The sequence below is a fragment of the Melopsittacus undulatus genome, chromosome 18, assembly GCF_012275295.1.
Source record: "Melopsittacus undulatus isolate bMelUnd1 chromosome 18, bMelUnd1.mat.Z, whole genome shotgun sequence".
Classification (NCBI taxonomy): Eukaryota; Metazoa; Chordata; class Aves; order Psittaciformes; family Psittaculidae; genus Melopsittacus; species Melopsittacus undulatus.
This window is the reverse complement of record NC_047544.1, coordinates 594,680-612,775: the sequence shown is the minus strand read 5'-3', so window position 1 is coordinate 612,775 and position 18,096 is coordinate 594,680. Positions and strand designations below refer to the sequence as shown.

Below are 18,096 nucleotides of genomic sequence, written 5' to 3'. Positions count from 1 at the left end.
CACCATCCTGCCCCAAAACCTGTCTCCAGCTGAATCATGAATACAGCAGTTCTAACACAAAGTTTAGCAGGTAAAGAGCCCCAGTGTTCCTGTGGTGTATCCAACCCTCTCTGCTGACAGCTACAATCACACTCATCAGTTACACACAGAGCTGTGGCACCCCAGAGGAGGGACAGTGAGTCCCAAGAGCAGCTGAGGATGAGAGGCCACTCTTGGGTGTCTCTGATCGTCAGCTTTCCATCCCACACAATAAAGCTCCTGCTTCTGTGCAATGTGATACAGTCAGGGCCAGGAGGGGATGAGATGGGCTCTGATGTACGCCTGGGGTTTGGTATTTGGTGTGCAGGGCAGCTAATAGGAGCTTGGTGTGAAGTTCTTCCCATAGTAGCATCTCTACAGAGAGAAAGCCCAAGTCTCCTCCACAAAACAGCCTCTCTCTGATCAGTAGCTTTGTCCAAATGGGTTTTCATAAATAAATGGGTTTTTTTGTGAGACCATCTTGCAACTGGTTCATTAACCCACAGCAGAGCAGTGGCAACTGGTGAGAGTGGGAGGAGAAGCAGTGAAAGGTGCCAAAAGGTGGCAAAGACAAAAGTGGGTGAAAAGAGGGGTGAAAGGGAGTGGGTTTGGTGTGATCTGGAGTTTCAACAACCAAAAGGATAACCCTCAAAACTGAGCCATACACAAAGCTGGGACCATACAGAATCATGGAATCAAACAGGTTGGAAAAGAGCTTTAAGATCCAACCATTCCCCAGCACTGCCGATGCCACCACACATCCAGGTGTGAAGGAATTGGTCCTCAGCTCCATCTAAACCTGCCCTGGTGCAGCTTGAGGCCGGTTCCTCTTGTCCCATCCCTTGTTCCTTGGGAGCAGAGCCCAGCCCCTCCTGGCTCCATCCTCCTGCAGGCACTTGGAGGGAGCCATCAGGTCCCCCCTGAGCCTTCTCCATCTGAACCCCCATGTCCCTCAGCCCTTCCCCATCCCTTGTGCTCCAGGCCCTGCTCCAGCTTCATAGAACGTGAAGAATCCACTTTCCTCTGTGCATTTTGAACTCAAGTTTTTCCTCTTTGAGCTCTAACTTTGTCATACTGCTCTAACAGGCCATTTGGTGCTATGGAAACCCCAGTTTACACACTGGTGCATAGCTGCAAGCAATTAACTATCTGTAATTTCCATTTTCTGGGGATATTTTTGACTTGGGTATTAAGCAAACATTTATGCAAAGCGCTGTGGAATCCATAAATGTTAATTGAGTTGAACTTGTCTCTTTGCCACAGCAGATAATCAGATTGATGGGTTCACTGAAGTCAGCAGAACATGCTGGGATGGCTGCGAGCAGCTAGGAAAGAGGCAATACCTCGAGGGGAGGGTTAGATGGAGATTAGGATCAATTCCTTGCCTACAGGGTGCTCAGGCATTGGAACAGGCTGCCCATGGCAGGGCTGGAGTCACCATCCCTGCAAGTGTTCACACCCCCTTAGTGCCATGGGGCAGGGGTGGCCTTGGCAGTGCTGAGGAACAATTGAACTCAATGAGTTTAAAGGTCTTTTCCAACCTGCTCCATTCTTCATTTGACTTCCTGAGCTCCCACTTCAGTTTCTGTGCAGATTGCAGCTGATTGTGGTTTCCCTGCCACAGACAGGGCCACTTGGTGGAGGTGGTGGATGGAGAATCACAGACACAGCTTCACCATGGCCTGGTGGTTGAGGCAAGCAATTCCTTTTCATTAGGGAAGGAAATGAATCAAGCAGCAGCGATGCACAAATCGACCTGATGTGGTTGCAGGCATGAAGGGGATGAATGGTGGTTTGCAGGTTTTTGGGCCAAGGACCCCCATCAAAAGGACTTCCCTTCACATCAGCCAGATGCAAAACCCAGGGAGAAGGAGTGGGTGAGAAAGATCATTAATGAATAGGCTGCTTAAGTGTGGCAATGGCTGTAATGGGCTTGATTAAAAGTCAAGTATCATTCATTTGAGCAATTTGATGGGTAGGGATGTGTGTTGGAGCAGGGTCCAGGAAATCCCAGTGTGAGCCATGTTCTCATCAGGGTTTCATCCCAGGCCTGAGATCCCAACCAAGAGGAGCTCCCATGGGCTGTGCCACAATTAATGCCCTACTGCTTCTGCTTTTCCCATCAGGAAGTTATGAATCAGGCAATTCTAAACCTCCCAACTAAAACCATTCTGGCTGCACAAGAGCAAGGTGTTAAGAAGAAAGAGAAGCCCTTCCTAAAGCTGCTGTTTGGAATAGCAGCATTTCAGGCTGAGCTGAGCATCACCATGCACAGCACCTCCGAAAGCATCATTCCTTTTCTTGCAAAGCAGATTGTGGTATCCAGGTGGATTAAAGAAGGTGTTGGGGAGGTGAAATGACATCAATTTTCAACAGAGAGGAAAGGAGGGTTGTTCTGAACCACTGCTCCCTGCAGAGGCACAAGGCCATAGCCAACAGCAAATAATACTTGTACTGAGGGACATGTAGCTGATTATTACAAGCTGTTCTCCACCCAAAAGCTTCTCTGATGTGTGGCATGATCAAAGGGCTGCAAATCTGCATTTCAATGGAGGAATTTAGGAATCCATACCCCAAAGAGGAGCGAGTCTCCTTGACTGAGGCTTGGGGCATCTCCCAACCTTCACTGAAGAAGACACAAGTCGTGTGTGACTGCAAAGCACTCCTGATGTCCTGCTGCCCTTCACCAAGGTAGGGTTTTCACCCTGAGAGGTGACCTGAAAAGTGATGGATATAACTGTGCAGCAGCAATAACCCTCCAGGGAGTGGAGCCCCTATTAGATGGGTTTGTGTTGAGGTTTTCACCTTGCAGCCCTGATGCTGTCATTACAGATTCCCAGTGTTGGACAGCAGTGGCAGGTACATCCCACACTGGGATTTGATCGGCGGCACCCAAAAACACCCACAAAGCCATCAGCAGAGGCCCACTGGGCACATCTTCAGGGCCGTCTGAGTCACTCAGTGTGGATGGAGATGGAGATGGGATGGAGAACTCAGGGGATGGAGACAAAGTCCTCCAGAGCAGCTCTGGTCTGAGATGCTCTCAAGATCTGGCAACAAAACCCTCCCCAAGGACTGCACCCACACTGTGTGCAAGCAGAGGATGCTCTGCAAACTGCCTTCCTTCCTGCAGCACCCACAGAGGCATCAGCACCTCTGAAAACACTGGTCCAGTTGGCAGCCTATGCAGGGACCCAAAGGCCAAAGTTCCACCAATTTCCTCTGCAACACAGGGTTTGCATTCCTGGATTCAGGTCCTGTGTGTACACCAGTCCCACAGAGATGTGGGAGCTCAGCTCTGCTCTAAGACCCTCACTCACAAGCACCAATCTAGTTTGAAATGATCATTTCAACCTGCACAAGTCCTACATTACAAAGTGAATTGAACTGAATGAACACACCACCAACCCAGCCAGTCCATCCAGCACCTCCGCAGCAGGTTCCTGCAGTCAGGAATGATTGCTGATGGACTCCTCACAGGTTGCATCCGGACCAGCCTGCATCCCATTTGTCTTCCCTTTGTGCTCGGAAGGGAAAGCTGCCAAGACCAACATGAGATGCTGCGTGGGCACAACCAGACCAAAGCCTCCTGCTGCTGCCTCTCCAACAGCTCAACATGATTTACAGCTCATCACATCTCTCATCTGCTCTCCAGCCCAGAATCTTGTCTTGATTGCTCCTCCTGGACCTCGAGGACTTGTCCTCAGCTGGGAGTGCTGTGACCACACTGCTGATGGTTCATTCATCCCTGTGCTTCCGGAGGTGATCCTGTATTTGGGTTTGCAGCCATCACCATGGCTGTGAAATCCTGGATTTTACAGCATGAGGGTGATGAAACACAAGAAATCCAAGGATCCAGATCATCACAAATGAGCCAGGCAAAGGGGGAAGTCAGTGGGGCCACCCAGAGCTGCAGGATGGTCCTTTGGATGGGCTACTCCAGAGGCAACCCACTCAGAGCAACACTCTAAAAGAGGGGGGGGGGAATCTAAGCTATGTTAGTACAACCTGTGTTACAGCCTCTTCAGACAGTGCTCAGGAACAGGCCATCCTAATGATACCTAAGAGAAACCACACCATTGACTTCTGTGGTTTCAACCTTTCCCTCATGCCCTAAGGTGTAAGCACAACTCTGAGTAGCTCTGCAGCAATAACAAGTCAGGCTGAAAGCAGGCAGGGAAAAAGCAGGTGGAGAGGCTGACCCCAGGGTGTCACATTGAAAACCAAACCCCAGCCCCTTCCTAAAGCAGCTGAGCAGGTATTAAATTGCCTTTTATTATTGAGATGAGCTGCAGTTGTTTGCATAAGAATAGCACCAGTGAGTTAAGACATGCTCCTGGCTGCTCCAGCACATGGAAATGATGGGATAGCTTTAGCTTTCAGGCCACTTGCAGAGGGGTGCAGCAAGAGGAGACCCCACTGATGTGGCAGCAACAGTCACAGGGTCCCCAGTCACTCAGGGACATGCCCCGAGCCCATATGGAAACCAAACCCCCACAGCCACCAAGCCAAAGTCTGGTGCTTCCAGGGGACAGAGGTCTCAGTAACCCCAGAAGGGTGCAAGTTCCACACTCCCCAGCTCTATTTTTAGCCTTGCAGCCAGGGAAGATCCCTGTTGCCAAGCTTTCCATGTTATGGATCCGGAATGGGAAGCACATCCCACAGCAGGGACCTGTCAAGCAGCTCAGCAGCCCCATGGCTGTGACTGACAAGGTTTCAGGTCTGTCATACAGGAATGCTTCCATGCTTCCCCTCTTCCCACCCTCCTCCAGCACTTGCCTGCAGCTGGGAGACATCCGCCACGTTCTGTGTCACCCCAAAGCTTCCCACAGCCCGGAATGGGGCAGGCAGGCAGCTGGCTTCCACTCCTAAGCCATTGCTCCCAGATCCCAAAGCAAACCTTGCATGAGCTTCCAGCATTCACCCCAAGAGCAGGAGAATCCCAGCACACCTCCATGGGGATATTCACCTGAGCTGCTCATCCAGCTTCCCAAAGTCCTGCTAGGGATTTATGAGCCAAGGAGCTGATTGAAAGGCGAGCAGCATCTGCAAATGTTCATGTCACCTAATGATACATTCCCTTAATACAGAGCAGGAATATTCCTGTCCTCACCAGCATTGCTAATGGCTGGGAGCTATCAAACGTTGCTATTGCCACGACAGGGATAATTCATTTGGATGGTTAAAGCCTCCACAGTTCCTTCAGGCCCTTCACTTCAGGTGTGTAGCTGGAGATTGCCATTTGTTCACAACGTTAAAAGCTTCACTAGGAGGTTTCTGCTTCTAGAAAGGCACATCACAAAACACAGTGGGGTTCCAGCCTCTCCATGTCAGTCTGCCCCAATTGGAGCAGGCAAGGGAAGGGCTCAGAGCCCTTTGCTCAGACTGGGAGTTACTGGGGACATAAAAGAGCCCTATAGGGTTTCTGTCCCCCATATGAGTCCCTTGTGGCTTTAAGAAGTGCCCTGGGCATCCCAAGGGCACTTGGGAGCAGATGCCAGTCTCCACAGGTTTATGCTTTGGCTGGTTTTGGGTGGTTGGGGTCAGGGCAGGAGCTGGCTCTTATTTCCCTAACTCCTAAGAAATGCAGAGATCAAACCACATCTTTTCCTCCTGCCCCATCCAGTGGCTCAGACTGGAAGAGCACTTTGCACTTGGAGGAATTCAGACATCCATGAGCAGCATCACGGTACCTAAATCCATCATGAAGGAATAGGGCAGCTGCTGCTTCATCCCCCGTCAGGGGAATAACGCTGGGAATGGTAGGGCTGGAAAAGCTTCTCTGCTGGCTGGTGGCACTGGAGAAGCTGCTCTTCCCATCAACTGTGGGGTCAGGATCATAGAAGCACTGAATCATATGGGTTGGAAGGGACCTTCAGAGATCATCTCCCTTCCATGCAGCCATGCCTCAGGCTGGACCACTCCCCCTGCTAAGGCAAGGAACGTGTCCCCTCTGCCTGCAGCCAGGCACTGTGCTGGCACCATGGAATCAATGAGGGTGGAAAAGAGCTTTAAAACCAGGTCCAACCATTCCCCAGCACTGTCAAGGTCACCCCTGCCCCATGGCACTGAGGGGGGTGAACCCTTGCAGGGACGGTGCCTGCAGCCCTGCCCTGGGCAGCCTGTTCCAATGCCTGAGCACCCTGTGGGGCAGGAATTGTTCCTCAGCTCCATCTAAACCTGCCCTGGTGCAGCTTGAGGCTGGTTCCTCTTGTCCCATCCCTTGTTCCTTGGGAGCAGAGCCCAGCCCCTCCTGGCTCCACCCTCCTGGCAGGAATCTCTCACATCCTTGTCACAGGGACAAGGAAGCCTGAGGAGCACCATCTTTCCCCAGCAAACCCTTCCTGCAGGGAAACCAAAGCAATACAGACACTACCTCATCTGCTGAGCAAGGGAGATGTGAAAAGCTGATGTGGAAGCGGGGTGATTCTGATCCTCATGGAGTCCTGCATGCAAACACAGGCTGCCTTGGTCAAGCCAAGGGTTTCATAGAATCATAGAATGGGTTGGGTTGGAAAGGAGCTTAAGATCATCCAGTTCCAACCCCCCTGCCATGGGCAGGGACACCTCACACTAAACCATGGCACCCAAGGCTTCATCCAACCTGGCCTTGAGCACTGCCAGGGATGGAGCATTCACAACCTCCCTGGGCAACCCATTCCAGTGCCTCAGCACCCTCACAGTAAAGAATTTCTTCCTTATATCCAATCTAAACCTCTGCTGTTTCAGTTTGAACCCATTATCCCTTGTCCTGTCACTACATCCCTAAGGAACAGTCCCTCTCCAGCATCCTTGTAGCCCCTTCAGACACTGGAGCTGCTCTGAGGTCTCCTCACAGCTTCTCCAGGCTGAACAGCCCCAATGTTCTCAGCCTGGCTCCATACAGGAGCTGCTCCAGACCCTGAGCATCCCCATGGCCCTTTTAGGAAGCTCTGCCCCATCACACCCCACCAGGCTGCCCAGACCGCGGCTGTGCACCCCAAACACCCCTGTGGTGCACCCAGAAACCCGCAGAGCCCTGGGGAGAGGGCTCCGGGGGACACTGAGCGTGTGCAGGACACCGGCTGCAGCTCCGCACCCTGCAACCCTGAGCCAGGGAAGCGGCCGTGGCCGCACCGGGATCCTGACAGCACCGGGATCAACACCGGGATCCGCACCGGGATCCTGACAGCACCGGGATCAGCACCGGGATCAGCACCGGGATCAACACCGGGATCAACACCGGGATCAACACCGGGATCCGCACCGGGATCCTGACAGCACCGGGATCAGCACCGGGATCAGCACCGGGATCAACACCGGGATCAACACCGGGATCAACACCGGGATCCGCACCGGGATCCTGACAGCACCGGGATCCGCACCGGGATCCTGACAACACCGGGATCTGCACCGGGATCCTGACAGCACCGGGATCCTGAGAGCACCGGGATCCTGACAGCACCGGGATCCTGACAACACCGGGATCAACACCGGGATCCGCACCGGGATCCTGACAGCACCGGGATCCGCACCGGGATCCGCACCGGGATCCTGACAACACCGGGATCCGCACCGGGATCCTGACAGCACCGGGATCCTGACAACACCGGGATCCGCACCGGGATCCTGACAACACCGGGATCAACACCGGGATCAACACCGGGATCTGCACCGGGATCCTGACAGCACCGGGATCCTGAGAGCACCGGGATCAACACCGGGATCCGCACCGGGATCAACACCGGGATCAACACCGGGACCCGCACCCGGATCCCGGCAGCACCCGCAGCCGCATCCCGCAGGCTCTGCCCCCACCGCGGCCGTTACACCCGGCGTCCTGCGCGCGCACCGATTCAAACCGGGGGGGCGGGGCGGAGCTCCGCGCGTTCCGATTGGCAGGCGGGCAGGCAGGCCGCGCGCGGATTGGTCCGTGAGGGGAGGAGTGGGCGGGACTATCGCTCGCAGCCCCCGCTGCTGAGGTGAGGTGGTGTGGCCTGGTCTACCCCTGCCCTCCGTGAGGGGATGAGCTCCGCTGCCCTGCAGTCCCGGGACAGCACCGGCACCTTCGGGCTGGCCGAGTGCCCTCGGAACGATGACGAGCAGGAGAGGAGGCAGCGCCGGCGATCCAAAGTCACCGGGCTCCATCTCAGCAGCTGCGACTCGCCGCGGGGCCTCGCTTCACCCAGGTACGGGCCCGGGCCGAGGGGGTGTGAGGGGGGTACGCGGAGGAAGGGGGTCCCTGAGCTGCCGTTTCCCCCTTAGGCAGGCGCAGGCAGGCCCGCAGTGGAGCCACAGCCAGATCGCGGATCACTACAGCACCTGCATCAAGCTCTCCACCGAGAACGTGAGTCCCAGTCCAGTCCCTCTCGCACCACCGCTGGCAGCGGTCATGAGGCCGCTTGGGAAGGGGTTTAAACTCCTTGAGCCTTGGTTGTGTGGTTATTCTGCATCCTGGCCCTCAGAGACACATACCTGAGCCAAACCGCAGGCTTCTGTTACTGCTTCCCCAGCAATAACCAAGCAGGGCGTGGAAATGACCATATCCTGCTGTAAATACCCCATGGGATGAGGGATCAGACACTTTTGCCCCATCATTTGCCAGGGGATCAGCTGTGAGCTGTGCTTTGTTTCAGAAAATCAACACGAGGAATGTCTTTGGCTTACACCTGATAGACTACATGACAGAGATCCTGAAACAGAAGGACTCTGAAAAGACCAACTTCAAGGTGAGAGGAATCAGTGCCTGGTCGTGGAGGTGCTTTGTTTGCAACTGGCATTTAGTGTAAGGTGTAGTCAATAGCAAACCTCAAGTAAGGCCAAGGTAACTGAGCTGGGTGCTAAAAATACCTTTTAGACACAGCAGAAACTTATAACGTGGAATCCTTTTGTACCACGGAAATGAAAAGCTGGTAGTGATGGTCCTTCAGAAGGAGAGCTTATTTAAAAGTAAGACTTGTGAAGCTTCTGGGGTAAATAGTGGGTGATAACAACGAGCAGCAAAACAAGACTGGAATAGAAAGGATGGTCGTGTGGTTAATTCCCAGTCTAATTTTGATCCAGGATGGATCAGAATAAGTATTATTCTGGGACAGAGACTTTCTCGCTGTAATAGTTGACTGATGCTGGGGGAAACTGGATTCTTGGGTGAATGAACAAGTGGCAGTGGCCTTGAGGAACCCCTGAGCTAGCTCTGTTGTTGATGAAATTGAGGAAGGGATGGCAAAGAGTGTGCTTTTTGCTTGTACTACAGAGCATTCAGAAGCTCAGGTCTGCAGAGTCACATCCAGAGGAGACTTTTTCCTCCATCACTAAAACCCAGCTCTTTGTCCCTCCTGTCAGGTAGCAGCAGGCACGATAGATGCCAGTGGCAAGATTTACTCCGTGCGTGTGGATACGATCCATGTGGATGCATACAAAGTGCTTGGAGGCTTGAACAAGGACACAGAACCCAAAAACTCTGTAGACAGCCCAGGAGAAGGTGTGCCTTGCACTCTTTTCTGTTTAGCTGTTTGTGTCCCACCTGCACAGAGGGGAAATGTTGGTGTACTTCCATAGCACGTGTGAATTTGGAAACACTTTGTACATCTCCCTTGAGTAGGGAGGGTCGAGGTGAGACCCTGAATTTGTCACTCAATCCTGTATTCAACCATTGGGCCCATCAGATCTGGATGTAAACCAAAAGTGGCCTAATCTGTGCAAGAATGAACTGCCCCACTCTTTGCTTTGAAACAAAACCCATGCTGTGGAGATAAAATAGTCCATAAAAAGAAACACAGCAGCCAATCAATGAATCACACAATGGTTTGGGTTGGAAAGGAACTTAAGATCATCCAGTTCCAACCCCCTGTCATGGGCAGGGACATCTCTCACTAGACTGTGTCACCCAAGGCTCTGTCCAACCTGGCCTTGAACACTGCCAGGGATGGAGCATTCACAACGTCCCTGGGCAACCCATTCCAGTGCCTCACCACCCTCATAGTAAAGAACTCCTTCCTCATGTATAACCTGAACTTCCCCTGTTTAAGTTGAAACATTGATGGTTTCTGCTAGTAGATGCCAGGTAACTTCAGGCCCACTGGGTTTTGTGTGTTTGTCTTACAAGCTGAAGTAAAAGCTGTGTTATCCCTCCACAGGGTATTTTAGTGAGTTTTCTGAGTGTAGCTTGTTCTTCTTTTCCTTTTAGAAGACAGTCCAGCTCCTGAGGTTGTCAAGAGAGTTCAGGCAAAGAAAAAGCACTCGTTCAAAACCATTGAGACGAACCTCAACAACATCAATGTGTCGGAGGGTAGTCGCAGATGTGAGGTGGGTGGAGGGAGCAGCTGTGTTCTGGGGAGGAAAGGAGATATCACCTCATCTTTCTCATTTCTTAGTGTGCATTCTTCTCTTGGGCTCTAACATTCGTGTGTGTATCTGTGAATCCTGCTATTAGAGCAAGGGTATGTCTGGTCATGGGTGTTCACCTGTGTAAGGAAGCTGGGGGAGCTCTTCTCTTGCTGAAAACCATGGGATCATAGAATCAACCAGGCTGGAAAAGACCTTTAAGGTCATCAAGTCCAACTGTTCCCCAGCACTGCCAAGGCCATCACTAACCCATGGCACCAAGGGACTTGGCTACACGGTATGTGAACAGTTGCAGGGGACAACTCCAGCCCTGCCCTGGGCAGCCTGTTCCAATGCCTGAGCACGCTCTGGGCAAGGAGTTGTTCCTCAGCTCCATCTAAACCTGCCCTGGGGCAGCTTGAGGCTGGTTCCTCTTGTCCCATCCCTTGTTCCTTGGGAGCAGAGACCAGCCCCTGACATGCATGGGTCATTGTCACTTCAGCTCTGTGTTTTAAAGTCTCCTTGTCCTGGGTTCAGCTGTAACAGTCATTTTTTCTCCTTAGCAGCTGATTCAGTGCTGTGGTTTTGACTTTAAGCCGGAGAACAGCATTGATAACACACCGATGGTTATAGCTCTTGCTAAGTAATGCTTACTCCTACCAAGGACTTCTCAGTCTCATGCTCTGGCAGTGAGGAGGGGCATGGGAAGCTGGGAGGAAGCAGAGACAGGGCAGCTGACCAGAACTAGCCAAAGGGGTATTCCATACCACAGCACGTCATGCCCAGTATAGAAACTGGGGGGAGTCACCCAGGAAGCCCAGATCACTGCTTGGGTCAGACTGGGTATCAGTCAGCAGGTGGTGAGCAGTTGTATTCTCTCCCCTTGTTATTCCTCTTATCATTATGATTATTGGTGGTAGTAGCAGTGGTTTGTGTTATACCTTAGTCACTGGACTGTTCTTATCTCAACCCATGGGATTTACATTCTTTCCATTCTCTTCCCCATCCCTCTGGGACCCAGGAGGGAGAAGAGGTGTGAGTGAGCGGCTGCATGGTTCTGAGTTACCAGCTGGGTTTAAACCATAACACTCCTGCAAAATCGTGCTGCACCTCTTCTATCTACTCCATTCCCTGATTCTCTTCTTCATTCCATACCTGTAGATTGATCCCATGTTCCAGAAAACAGCATTATCATTTGATGAGTGCAGCACAGCTGGAGTTTTCCTCACTGGGCTGCGTATCCAGGACTGCCACTGTGAGCTGCTCTTCGACTCAGAGATCATCCCTCTCCCTTCCTCAGAGACCCTCACACTGCCAAACACCAACCCTGTGAAAGTGATGGATATAAAGCGTGAGTGCTGGTAACCACTAAGAGAAGGGGCCCATCCAGACCTTTACATCCTTTTTATCTCCCAAGTGTGTTCATTTTACTCTCAGCCAGCTTGGCTCATGCTTTTGTTCACTGCTTGGCTACTCTATGGCACCACTGCTAGTGAAACTGCTGGATAACAGGACTTTTGTAGATGTTAGATCACTACAGATCTAAAACAAATCTATCATGTAGCATGTATAGGTGAGCTGAAATGTGATGCAGTTGAGATTAGTGTGTTCCAGGCTAAGGACTTACCTTATAGAATCCTGTAATAGTTTGTGTTGGAAGGGAGCTTAAAGCTCATCCAGAGCAGAGGGGCAGAATCTCCTCCCTGACCTGCTGGCCACAGTGTTTTGAGCCTGTATATAACTACCAAACCCCACTGTTCTAAGATTCCCAGTGCTATGCCCACCCTGGAGTTAGGGTAGCAATTGAACTCTGCTGAGAAATGAGCCAGCTGCTTTTGCATTGAGCCCTGCACTGCCCTGCATGCAAGAAGAGCTGCCTATGTATGTGGCTTTAAGAATGCTTGAATGCCTGGTACTTGTTTTAGCTGCTGGTTTCTTCGTCCTGTGTTTGATCTCTCCCCCTTGCTCTCCTTGTCTCTAGCCCTTCTAGCACAGTGCACTGAAAAACGCCCCATCTGCTCTTCACTGGCTGGTTTCCTGTTTACAAAGTGGGATGCTGAATCCAATGATGAGGTATGTTTGTTAGCTCTGGACTGGGTGGGATACCTGAGTTGTATCCATGCTCACCTCCAAAGCGATCACTGAGATACATGGCACAGTGGGATGTTGTGCTGCAGGACCACTGCTGGCCTGTGTTTTCCTGAGCACCTTCTTCTCCTGCAGTCAGTGTCAGCCCTGTTGGATAAATTCAAGAAGAGTGACCAAGTGTTTGACATCAACGCAGAGGTAGACAGCGATATGGAAGACTGTGCTCCCATCCTGCCAGGTGATGACTTCAATTCTGACTCCCCCAGGAATACATCAATAGAGAAGATTGGAGAATTCAGAGAAAACTTCAGCTCCTTTAGAGCAGTCTCCCGGGGGACTGGGTAAGTAGTCACTGAGAATCTATGGCTTTGCTTTGAGGAGTGACAACTGCTGGCATCTCTGGGGGATCTTTCATTCCCATGTACACATTTCCCAGCTGCTTTCTGTACAAGCTTTGGGTACATCCAGGAATACATTACAGTAATCTCTGCTCTCTAAGAGGACCTTTTTGTGTGGTCACATTTGACTGCTTGTCTGCTCCCTCAGCCTGCCCTTTGGCAAACCCACCTCTGTTTCTGCAGCAGCCTCACAAGCTCCATAGTTTAGAGTCCTGCAGAGAGGGAGCAAGCAATATCCTTACAGAGCTGATGTGGATGTTGACTGCACCCCCAGACCCTGTGTGTGCCAAAGGAATGATTTCACTCAGCAGCATGTGTGCTCTTCCCAGAACTGACACAGCTTCTATTGGAACGGGAGACATCGGGACCATGTGCCATTATGTTTCCATGAAACCAGGGGAATATTCCTACTTCAGTCCCCGGACTCTGTCGATGTGGGCTGGCCCAGAGCACTGGCGCTTCAAACCTCGGCACAAGCGTATGTATGTAGAGACAGCAGCTCATGTGCTGCCAGGTCCTGCTTCCCTTTAGGCAGCATCTCCCTCATAAAGCAGGGACAGTGGAGAAGCAGACAAGCCTGCCTGGCTCTTTTTTAGCCAGCTGGGAAGCAGGACTGAGTTCAGACACCACAAAGGCTCTCAGCCACGTGCTGATCCTTCTAAAGTGTTCTCTAGTGTTTGGGTAGTGATGCTCAAAGTTGAGAGGGTGTCTCACTGCAGCAACAGGAGGTAGTGGTACTAATACAGCTCCTGCCGTTATTTCCCACCTCCTGCATAAACTCTGAAGATTAAATTACACTTTCTGCTTCTATAAAAAGATACTGATCCCTTGAAAACGTGAAGCTGAGAACACCACTTGTTGCTTTCCCACAACAAAGAGGAAAGGTGACCTTTCTGTGTGGAGCAGATGCTCAAGTTAGGAGTGAGCTTGTGGTTCTTACTCTGTCACAAAGCACTGACATTTTGCTTCCTTTCTGCTGCAGAGTCTGAAAAAGAGACCAGGAAAAGGAGTGCAAAGAAAGCATTTGAAATAGACTTTGATGAAGACATTGACTTTGAGATGCATTTCCGTAAGACCAAGGCACGTGCTGAGTTTCTGCCTCTTTCTGCTCTCTCTTTTATCATGTCAGTGTGGCTGGCAACTGTCAGCTGCAAATGGCCCCTGTGAAACTGGCTCTGTAACCTTAGAGTCTTCTGACTCCAGGTCACCTTACAAGCTGAGGGGTTTACCCACCTTACAGTGGAGAATCAGGCTGGATTGCTCCTGGCTTATACCCTAACTATTAAAAAGACCCCATGGATCCAGCTCCGTGTCCCAGTGTGCTACACAGAAACCATTAGGTGCACCAGCTAGACCAGTGTGAGCTCTTCCTTGCACACATCTTAGAACTTGCCCCTTTTCAGACTGAGATATGAATTATTTAGCTTAAATAAGCAAGTTTTAAGTAGAATGAGTCAGAGTTAGACATTGGGTGGTTTAGTCTGCTTCTTTCCTAACACAAAGACCTGTGTTCAAAGCACTTACTGTGTGTTTGTGAGTAGTGGACAGCTCATGGGCAATGGCATTTATTATCCCCCCAGGCAGCTATAACTCTAGCCAAATCCATTCTGGAAAGCGAGAACACGAAGAGCACCACACTTCCCGCAGACTTCCACTATGACCCTAACACTGTTCTCCAGCTGTACCTCAAACCAGCTTTTAAGGTAAGAGACTTCTCTAAAAGCCTGTTTGCAATGATTCCATGCACACAACTACTCTGCATCAAATGCTTGAAGTGCTTTGGGGTGCTCCTTAGGGCTGGAGAAGAGCCACCCTGTCTCTCACTGAACTGACACACACTTGTGGATGCTGGAGCAGCTCTGCTTAGCTGGGGGCTTGCTTTATGGGCTGGTGTGCAAGGAAGAGGAAGAGCCAAGACTGGGAAAAGGGGAGGTGATGAAGAAAGAAGGTGCAGGTATTGCTTGGGCACTATTTGGAACTTTTCCTTTGCTGATCCCTGCTCTTGTCCTGCAAGTTCTGTAGGATGGCTCAGCCAGAAGACCCCTTGGATCATGAAGATGGCATCGGCGAGTATGACTACAACAACCCCAGTGACACCTCCAACTTCTGCCCTGCTGTGCAGGTAACTGGAACAAGAAGCTTGCTTTCTGATGCCTATGTTTGATGTGTGATGGGAAGAAGCTGTATCCAGAATTAGTTCCTAGTGAAAAAGAATTGGAGTTGCAGGAATCTCGGTGCACACCCCTGTCCCCTCACCAACAACATGAATTAAACTCTCTGGCCTTGGTGTTTACCAGTCAGTTTGCTGCAGAAACTCCATTCCAGTGCCCTAAAGCAGGAGCAAATGCCATTGATCACCTCCAGTCATCTCTACACAGTGAGGTTTGCTCCCAACTGTTTTGAGCTACCATTGAAAGAGATCTCTTCTCAAGCTTCAGCTTTTGGCCAGGCCAGTGCTGCCTCCTAAGTGCATTTGTGACAAGTCCCAGCTGGTGGCACACTTGCAGGAAACCCTTTCATCTCTGTTGTCTTTCCTTGGAGAGCAGTCCTTTGGTATTCTGCACTCCAGATCTCCCTCATGTTTGGCCTTAGCCCAGCCTAAGTCCTGTGGGGAGAAGCTGAATGATAACATTTTCCATGGGGAAGGTGGGCAACCTGAAAGGGTGGTGCAGGACACCTCTGGCTCCTCAGAGATGTCTCTGTGTGGCCTCACTGCTCTTTCTTCTTCATCAGGGTATAGACAGCGATGATGATAATGACCCAGGTCAGTTCATGGGCCTGACAGGGGACTTCAACCTTACTGCCCACCCTGAGCTTCCAGAAGCTGAGCTCAACAGACTTATTGATATCACAACATATGGAGAGCTGAACCTCATTGCTGAGCCCCAGAAGGTAAAGATTTGTGTTGTCACTGAGTGAATGGCTCATTGGGCAGGTCTGGAGCAAAGCCTCTCAGCCCCTTGGGTGGGTGGAAGTCCTGAGACAGCAGTTTCCCTGGTTTGCTGCTGGATGCTTTGTACCCAGATGAACCCTTGTGTCAGAGGAGGGAATTCATCAAAGGTTTAGCAGTAAGAGAACATTCACTGTTGTTCCCAAGGAGAACCATGTTGTGATTGTTCCTGTGGTCCTGATGGAGGACAGTGCTCCTGCTTCTGCTCAGTTGCTCTCAATTCACCCTGTACTTCTGCTCCTCAGATCAACAAGATAGCAATTCAGTATGCAAAGACAGCCAAGAAAATGGACATGAAGGCATTGAAGAAAAACATGTGGAACCTCTTGACTGATGGAAGGAGGAAAGATGTAGTAGCAGCAGAGGTGAGTACAGGAGGCACCAGCTCCCTCAATGGCCCTGATGGCAAGAGAATGCCCTGCAGGTAACTGAGCTTAACTCCTGCAGAGACAGACCTGGGCAGGTTGAGCAGCAATTCCTGTCTAGCAGTCTTGCTCCTATGGGATGGCCATGAAGGAGAGACACGGTGTAACTGGGAGGGGTTTCTCTCTGAACACAAGGTGAATACTGGCAAGCAAAATCTGTCTCAGCAGTGTCTGTCTTTGTCTTTTTGCTAAATAGATGAAGGATGCAGAGAAAGAGGAGGATGTCTCAGCAGTAGCAGAAGAGAAGATCTTCAGCAGCATCACAAAGGATCTGTTTCACAGGTAGAGGCCCTAAAAAGTCTGGGCTTAAGATCAGGGATAGACTTCAGGCAAACAGCAACCCCTCTGTGCTCGTTACAACCTACCTGAACCCTGGGACTGCCTGGGGGAGCTCTAGGCTTGCATTCAGCTGGGGGAATTGTTGCTAGTGACTGGGGAAAGGGAGAGAAAAACCAGATCACTGGGGAGGAGCTCATCTCTGGTGATCTGAGCCTTGCAGGCACGCTCCATCCATCGGGTTGCAGTAGGCTCTGGCCATCCTAACTTTCTCCTTCTCTTCTGTAGGCTGCCTTCTAGGATGGCTAAAAACCTGTCCATCCCCTTAGCCTTTGCCTGCCTCTTGCATCTAGCAAATGAGAAGGTAAGTCCAGTGTGGACACAGGATATGTGGAAGAGGCACTTTCTTGCTACATCAGGACTTCTGAAGTGCTGGTTTCATGCTCATAGTGAGCATAAATCAGGTTGATACCTGTGGTTAAGCACTTGTAGCATTTCCAGCCTAACTGCTGTTTGTGACTGCTTGTCCTTGGGTCTGGTAGCAGAGGGGAATACGTCGTTGTGATGAGCATTAGGAGCATTTCAGTCTCCAACAGCCGATGGGGAGCCTCAGCCTTTGTGCTGATGGGGACAGAAGGGGCTGGGGTTGCTCTGAGCCTTCATCATGGGGGTGTTCAGAAGAGTTTGGTCTTGTTGAGCTTGGCTTTTCCTTTCTCTTCCCAGAATCTGAAGCTGGAGGGCACAGAGGACCTGTCTGAAGTCTTGGTGAAAAATGACACCTGAGCCCTGTGTGCTCAGCTCCTCAGCTGGCTGGTGCTCTCTGGACTCTCATCAGTGATCAGCTTTTCTCCTCCAGCACTGGTGCTGTGAAACCCCACTGGTCTCTGCACCTCCAGAACAGTTAAATCAAGGATGTCCTACCTAAACCCATACAGAAGAATGGGTGCAGCTCTGCCATCTTCAAGCCATCAGTTCTTTCCTGGGTCTGGGTAGTGTAGTTCCTCCATCTCACTGTGAACCAAAAGGCTCCTCTGTGTCACTCAGTGTACATGGACTGTTACCAGGTTACCAGTTCCTCCTGTTCCTGTCATCCCCAAAAACGATTTACTTTTTGTACTGAGCTTAAATGTAATAAATAAATTGCTACAGACTTTGTAGATGGGCCTTGGAGGTAGGGAAGGAAGAGTCTCCAAACCAGGGGAGAGGTTAAAACAGCAGAGTGCTGGGGAGCAGCAGGAGTCAGGGAGCATCACCAGCCAGGACCCAACAACGTGAGCAACACCAACCTGGAGAGGGGGGCCAGCTTCAACCAATAGCTGAGATCACCCCCCCAAGTTCCTGGTGCTGAAGCAGGTCTGAGATGAGGCAGAGGAGTGAGCCTGAAGCTCAGGCTTGGATCTGAGGCAATGCACAGCTTAGGCAGGGACTGAAGCCCTGGAGCTGAGCTTTGATGGAGCTCCTGGGCCATGATGGGGGTTTGAGCCCCTCCTGAGACTGATTGAAGCCATTAGGGCTTATTAGTGCCCTTGGGGCCCTGATGAGGTGAGTGGAGAAGGGCTCAGTGCAGGTGCTGCCAACTCTGCCTCTGAGCTATCCCAGGGCCCAAGGCTGAGGATTGGACCCCATAGAATGGAATCAT

The 18,096-nt window shown here is 51.2% G+C and overlaps 1 protein-coding gene across 2 annotated transcripts; it reads left to right on the top strand.

Moving 5' to 3' along the window:
* Nucleotides 1-7,992: 7,992 nt before the first annotated feature.
* Nucleotides 7,993-17,614, top strand: NCAPH (non-SMC condensin I complex subunit H). 2 transcript variants are annotated; one of them, XM_034070623.1, is made up of 17 exons: nt 7,993-8,186; nt 8,263-8,344; nt 8,634-8,726; nt 9,340-9,478; nt 10,184-10,302; nt 11,482-11,671; nt 12,302-12,393; nt 12,544-12,749; nt 13,136-13,284; nt 13,789-13,886; nt 14,387-14,509; nt 14,821-14,928; nt 15,540-15,698; nt 16,002-16,121; nt 16,393-16,463; nt 16,746-16,821; nt 17,181-17,614. In XM_034070623.1, exons 1-17 carry the CDS (start codon nt 8,023-8,025, stop codon nt 17,238-17,240), a joined length of 2,049 nt encoding a protein of 682 aa, XP_033926514.1. In that variant the 5' UTR covers nt 7,993-8,022; the 3' UTR covers nt 17,241-17,614. The 2 variants fall into 2 exon arrangements, with proteins under 2 accessions (XP_033926514.1, XP_033926513.1); XM_034070622.1 differs by having other exon boundaries at nt 16,378-16,463.
* The last annotated feature ends 482 nt before the right edge of the window (nt 17,615-18,096 follow it).

Bases quoted from the DNA above. Each gene is read 5' to 3' on its own strand.
- NCAPH (XM_034070622.1), top strand. From the start codon at position 8,023: ATGAGCTCCGCTGCCCTGCAGTCCCGGGACAGCACCGGCACCTTCGGG. The intron at 13,285-13,788 runs GTATGTATGTAG...TTTCTGCTGCAG, and splicing joins CTTCAAACCTCGGCACAAGC to AGTCTGAAAAAGAGACCAGG. The intron at 13,887-14,386 runs GCACGTGCTGAG...TTATCCCCCCAG, and splicing joins TGCATTTCCGTAAGACCAAG to GCAGCTATAACTCTAGCCAA.